We start from the raw sequence: 7,095 nt of genomic DNA, 5'->3' as shown, positions 1-7,095 counted from the left end.
CATCACTTTACCTGAGGGGCCACAGACATGATTGACAGCTCGACAGTCCCGCCCCTCCTCCGAGAGAGCTGCTTGCCCGGAAGTAAATTTCTCATTCATTTCTCCCATTAACTTCTGGAAAAATCCGGATATAAAGAGTTTTAGACCATGCCTTAGGCTAACCAGCTATAATGTGACTCGTAAGCATATAACTTATAATTTAGAGTGAAAAAATGAACAGAAAATGTAAAAAAGTGAAAGATACAAGACTGTGTACATATCTTAAATTCCGAAATAAAGAACTCAAATCCTGTGATGCTTTGCAAACGTACACACATTTCCAACATTTGCAGCCTAACGATAGTTTAACATGGTTCCATACTAATCTGAGAAAAGAAGATGATTACTTCCTACCGTTTCCATTGAGTAAATTCAACCTTCAAGATGAGAAAACCGTTCTTTTTCGGAAGACCACACATCGGTTCTGACAGCCCTGCAGCCATTTAAAGTTTTGAAGTTCCAGCGAGACGATAGCATAGGAGGATAGCTGGATGATAGGCGCGGGAAAAGTTGAGGCAGTTTGTTTGGGATTGCCATGGCAACGGCGATCTCTACAGATCAAAGGCTCTGCTTTCATCAGTTTTACACGTTATGGTGTTGGGTAGTGTAGTACTCTCTCGTTAAATTGTGAATAATTTTTTTTTTTTCTCAAAACAAGGTTGATGCCCCATTAACTTTTGACATCTATATGAGCAGGTATACTCGCTTAGTCACATCGTAGCTGGTTTTAAGTCTACCATGGACGGTTACGATTTTATGGCTTATTCTCCAGTTGTCAATAGAGAAATTGTATTGGATTTTTTCTTCCGGGCAAGGCTGTGGGCGGGACTGTCGAGCTCTATGGGTTGTGAGTTCCTTGTATGACATCATCACCCAGTTACGTTAAACATGCTAACTTTGCAGAAAACCCCTTACTTTTTAATAGCTTTGAAAGAAATGTTTCAATATATTTATATTTAGCAGTTTATTTACACATTAGTTGTTTGTGGTGGCTAAGCTGAAATTTAACCTTTAAATAAAAAAATAAAATAAAATAACGAAATATCCAACCTTTATGGACATTACATTTCTTTGTGAATGAATAATGTATCGTAAATAAATAAATGTTTTCCTTAAAATACAGGGGTCATACGTATTGGAACCTATGTTAACTCAGCTCTTATTTAGCGAACATATGAAAGAAAACACAAACACACTTCAGCAAACAGTGTTATTTATTCAGTGACACGTATTACATTTCACATTCTTGAAAAAAAAAAAGAAACACAAATTAGCTCGGGGAAGATGGACAAGGATTACTGTGTGGGTACATCAGGACCATAGCTGACGACCCCCACAGAGAACCTGCATCCAGAGAGCAGCTGACTATGGCCCAGATCTGGCCCCGGCATCGCACCGAACCGGCACGGATCCGCACCAGTTTGGGGCAGGTCTGCACCAGCGGCAGCAACTATGAGGGTACTCGCTTTAACTCGCATACATACAGTACAGCAACATAAAATGCCATAGCCATTAACATTAAATATCATAGCTAGCCATCCACATAAAATATCACAGCTAGCCATCAACATGAAATATCATAGCTAGCCATCAACATAAAATGTCATAGCTAGCCATCAACATTAAATATCATAGCCATCAACATTAAATATCATAGCTAGCCATCAACATAAAATATAGATAGCCATGAAAATAAAATATCATAGCAATCAAATCTAAAATATCATAGCTAGCCATCAACATAAATGACTGCAGCCATCACATAACCAGATGGAAATGAGCAACACTGACATTATTATAATATAAAAAGGGTATTTCCGAGGGACATTTTCTTATAAACATTACAGCAAGAATCACACTCCGCAGAACAGACTCTTCACAATCATAAACTGTACTTACATTCAGAATAATAATCTTTTCTAAGTGCATCTTTGAACAAACAACAACGTATATAAATAAGCATCTTCCTTTTTTCTTTTAATAAAAAATACAATGCTCCAATCCAGTTGTGTAAAAATCACAAAAGTGTGCGCTCGACTGGACGAATATGGTCTCGGATCAACAAAGTGAGATTTCTTTGCTGGTAGTTCGCCTACAGTGGTTTTTCACTTCGCTATTAGAGCTACATTGTGCACACAAATACAAATGGAAACTCTCAGAGGTCCAGTCAGACTGATTTGGGTCACTTCTTTGTGTTGTTAAAATGGAGAATCAACGGAAAAATGGATCTTCAATCGTCAAATTAAAAGTCTTGGAGTGGAGATTAAGAGAGTAAGTAGAGCATCTACACACAGGCCACAGATTGGCTGGCAGCACAATAACCACGTGTGTGTGTGTGTGTGTGTGTGTGTGTGTGTGTGTGTGTGTGTGTGTGTGTGTTTGCATGTGTGTGAGTGAGTCTGCATATGTGTTTATGTGTGACGTGTGCATGTGTGTGTGTGTGTGTGTGTGTGTGTGTGTGTGTGTGTGTGTGTGTGTGTGTGTGTGTGACGTGTGTAAGTGTGTGGACGCCAGAGGAGAGGGCTTTGGGGGGAGTCAGGCACACGAGACACAGAAGCACCAGAGGATTGCTGCTACCGATCACACAAGTGTTTTATTGGCGCTCAGGGCTCCTGCACACCAGGCCGCTGCACTTTGATCTCGTGGATGTGGGTCTTCTTCCCCTCCACTTTGGGGCTTAACCTGCACACAAACACACACAAAACAAACAAACACTCAAACAAACTGAAACACATTTCATATCAATTAGCCACTGGTGAGCTAACCTAAAGTCACATTTGTTATACTTTGCCCAATCTTCACTGGCATTTCTCAATGACACCACACAAAAATAGTAAACACAACTCTTAAAACTTCCGTTAGTCTGGTTTGTATATGTGAAGAACAGCTCTAGTTGCTATGCAACACAATAGCTGATAAGGGGATGTTTTCTCTGCCTCTCCATATTTATCTAGGGTCATGTGATTACTCATGGTCATGTGACCTGTGTTAGTGATTGTGATTGGCCACCTGGCGTTGTCGGGGGCGGCGATGGCAGCTCGGTGAACGGTGCGGGCTCTGGGTTTGGACGCCTCGATTCTGGCCAGGGGCGCCACGGGCTCGAACTTCGACACCTCCTTCTGCCACTCCTCGTCAAACTCCTCCGCCTCAGCTGTGGGGTCAGAGGTCAAAGGGGTAAGGTCAAAGGTCAGGACAGTCTTGGGCATCCCCATGGTGACCTCAGTACAGTCTGTGGTGCTGAGTGATAGATGATTTACGCACCACCACATTTACTCCCTAAACACAAGGACAGCCCTTATTTTCCCTGTCAGTGTCAGAATACTTAGTCAGGCCACCAGTTCAAAAACAGCATATCAGGCATCCAGCAGGAAGCAATACTTCACTGACGTGCCAAAAGTACAAGATTATTTAGACCGGCACTTCAAATGACATGAGAGTAGTACTGATGTTTAGCCACAGGCAGTTTACAAGAAGTGCTGCTAGGGTGTAAGACTGGGTGTTCCTCTGGTCCTCTGCAGGGATTCAACTTCTCACATGGCTACTTTTTACTGATAATAAATTAATAGGGAACAACTCAACAAGACAGTGCATTATTGTTATTATACAGTGGCTTTCAAGTACAGTTTCAGCTTGACGTCAAATAACACGTGTTACATAAAGACCGCATCTCCTGTCAATAACACCTGTAGATAACCTCTTCTCTCTGATATGTAAAGTTTGATGTGTGATATGAGCTTCAATATAAAGGACATGCTGTCACATTAACTCTACCTCTGAGCTATTCTGCACACATTCATTCATGTTCTGGACAGTTTTTTGTATGAGTAATGAGCATTTTAATGTAAAGAACTTTAAGTTTAAGTTGTTGGCCATGGGAAACTTCTCCTCACAGACACACTCACACTCGTCCATGTTCTGGAAGTCCTGGTTGAACTCTCGCTCGCCGGTCTTGTGGTTGCGTTTCTTCTCGATGACGTGGCCGCGGTCCTGGATGTGGTGGCCGATGGACATCTTCTCCACGCCGCTGTCCGAGTCCTTCAGGCTGCGCCGCGTCTCACTGACCTACACACCGCAGGACAGGGAATCATGAGTAAAAACTACACTGCCAATCACACTGCAGGACAGGGAATCATGGGTAAAAACTACACTGCCAATCACACTGCAGGACAGGGAATCATGGGTAAAAACTACACTGCCAATCACACTGCAGGACAGGGAATCATGGGTAAAAACACACACACCCTTCTAGTGTCATAGACATCAACTACATCAGCATTAACAAACCAATGACAACACTTACCCCTCCTGTCCCCAAACCACACCCCTCTCCACCACCATAAACACTATAAACCCCCTTCGATACTAGCCCTCCACAAATAAACGGTACTGTGAGAGCCCCCACCTCCTACCCCTCCACTAATAGAGCCCCCCCTTACCCCTCCAGGCGCTCGTCGTGTCTGGCTGTGGGCCTGGAACACCTTGGGCGGCTCGTTGCCCACTTTGGAGTAGGTGGAGATGGAGGAGGAGCTGAACGAGTGGGTGTTGGAGTCTGTCGACAGGTTCTCCTAAACACACAAACACACACACACACACACACACAGAGCGAGAGAGAGAGAGAAATACATAATTTCACAACAATAACTACAACAACTTTCTGTAATATACTGGAAAGATCACTTCCTCTGGGTCCATTACCTGGGTACATTTATACAGTATAAAATATTAGGAATAAAAATAAGAGCAGGCAGTTGCACTGTAAGGGGAAGATCTGAGATGTTTTGTCTCGTGACTCACAAAGTTCCTGTGCATATCGTCCATCCGCCCTCGCATGCCCATCATCATGTTGTCCATCATACTGAAGGGGTTCCTCAGATCCATACCCTACACACACACACACCAAGATAAAATATTAGGGTACGCTTTCTCACTCATATATGCACGCACCCATACACAGATTAGATATTAGGAGATATTTTCATACACACTCACACACTCACTGGCATTTGTCAACACACACACACACACACACACACACACACACACACAGGCATTTCTCCTCCACATGTACACCATCATGTTTTCGAGGCATGAACACATGCAAACGTGCACAAGTAACAACACACATACACACAGACAGCGCACACACATACACCCCGACATAGACACACACACACACATACAATGCTGCTGCCACCTCTGAACAGCCTACCTCTCCACCCGTAATAAACCCAATGACACCGTTCTGATGCCAAAAGGTCACACCGCACAGGAGCAGCACATAGTGTAGCATGTGCGCGCGCGCACACACACACACACACACACACACACACACACACACACACACTCCAGCAGCTCTGAGCACAGCTCACATAACTCCTTTGGACCAAAGCACTGCGTTCGCTCTGCGGGGTCCCTTTTGGGTGTCATTTCAAAATGGCTGCTGTTGGATCTATCCCGGGCTCTCTTCAAAGCATTCCAGCTCCTCTGAGTCCAGTGCGGCAGCGCGGCGGTTCAAAGTGGCCTGCAGCTCACCACGCCACGCTACGTGTGGGCAGCACGGATGAGGGACACTGGGGAACATGAGCCGGACTGGACCGCTGAGCGTAAAGTGTCATGGTGTCACGCACTAAGGCGGGGATCACATTAGCCAGCGGCAAGCGGCAGTGGCAAGCTGTAACGCAACGCTCAGACCATAATAATAATAATTATCCAAGACGTTCTATCTTGTTTCTAAGTTACACTACCTGAACATTTTGAAACTGACACTGATGAGTCAAGCGTTTAGCTCGAGAGTTACGAACCGAAAGCTTGGTCACCCATACAGTAGCAACCACACTGGAGCCAGAACCTGTGCTGTTGTAAGTGCTTTTGGGAAGATGAGCACGCACGCATAGCTAACATACTATTGGCCTGCTCTGCACACAATTCACCATATCTCATTAAACGTGAGCATACGCTGTTGATCAGTTTTATTGCCGATTGACCACCACTGCATATACTGTATACTGTAGTATTGAGGGGCTTACGAACCTGCACACACACTTAGCCTGCCACACCGGGCTGCCTATCTTAGGCACTTTACAGGCAGATTAATGGAGTTTAGATGACCGGTCAACCCATGCGTGTCTTGGACTTACTGTACACAGAGGCCATATATAATGTCAGCACTTGACCTCCAGGGGACCTTGTCTCTATGGGAACCAGACTCCCCAGCTAAATGGACAACATGACCTCGCTGTTGCTACAAACATCGCTGCGCTAGTGCGTGACTGTAATATACGACTTTGATGGATTAGGTTCATTTCAACTGAACTTCTTAAATTTGAAATGAATTTTAAAAGTCATTCACTTGTCTTAAATGATTCGAAATATTTTTGATATATATTAACGTCTTCAAACCAAACTGCATTGGTAATGTCCCTACAGTACGGGTATGCGCTGTAAATAAACTGGGGCTGCCTTCACATGGTGTACATTAAAGTGTGGATTCCCTTTGAGGCTTCCAGTGGCCTCAGTGTATCAGTGAGAGTTCAGGACACACACTCTTCACATGCCCCCAGAGTTGGCGCAAAGCTGTGCGCCCGTTGGCAGATTTCTCGCCCAGCGTGCGGCACCCATGCCCCACATGCCAGCTGAGTTTGAACCTGTCGCAGGGCGGGTCGGACGGGCGGCTCGGTGCGGCGCGTTGCGCGAGGTGCAAGCGATGCCACGGGACGGGAATGCCACCCTTATGCCCGCCGATGCCGCTCCGATCGGGGTCAGGGCAGCACGGCACAGATGCCCCAGCAGTGCCTGCGGAGCGAAGAGCCAGCTGGGGTAGTTTACAGCCCAGCTGCCCCATGGGGGGTGGGTGGTGAGGGGGTGGCAGGAACAGCAGGCGTGGCATTAACAGCCATGCCAGAGCTGCCTGGCAGGGTAAAAATGGGTGTGCATTTGTGCGTGTGTGTGTATGTGTGTGTATGTGTGTGTGTGTGTGTGTGTGAACTCATGAACTCACAACTCCGTAAAAGTACGTTCCATGCACGCACACAGGACACACACACACACTCAAGCATG

At 45.4% G+C, this 7,095-nt stretch overlaps 1 protein-coding gene across 2 annotated transcripts in view; it reads right to left on the bottom strand.

The window, feature by feature from the left end:
- Positions 1-1,342: 1,342 nt before the first annotated feature.
- mlf1 (myeloid leukemia factor 1) overlaps positions 1,343-7,095 on the bottom strand; it is a 19,015-nt gene continuing 13,262 nt past the window's right edge. The window contains exons 4-8 of one of the 2 annotated variants that reach the window (XM_062552996.1): positions 4,834-4,920; positions 4,476-4,604; positions 3,942-4,101; positions 3,049-3,190; positions 1,343-2,721 (exon numbers count right to left, since the gene is read on the bottom strand). In XM_062552996.1, coding sequence (XP_062408980.1) covers positions 2,643-2,721; positions 3,049-3,190; positions 3,942-4,101; positions 4,476-4,604; positions 4,834-4,920 — 597 coding nt within the window. In that variant the 3' untranslated portion in view covers positions 1,343-2,642. The remainder of the gene's footprint in view (positions 2,722-3,048; positions 3,191-3,941; positions 4,102-4,475; positions 4,605-4,833; positions 4,921-7,095) is intronic. The other variant, XM_062552998.1, reaches the window with a different exon arrangement.

The sequence above is a fragment of the Sardina pilchardus genome, chromosome 13, assembly GCF_963854185.1.
Source record: "Sardina pilchardus chromosome 13, fSarPil1.1, whole genome shotgun sequence".
Taxonomy (NCBI): domain Eukaryota; kingdom Metazoa; phylum Chordata; class Actinopteri; order Clupeiformes; family Clupeidae; genus Sardina; species Sardina pilchardus.
This window is presented reverse-complemented; position numbering and strand designations above follow the sequence as displayed.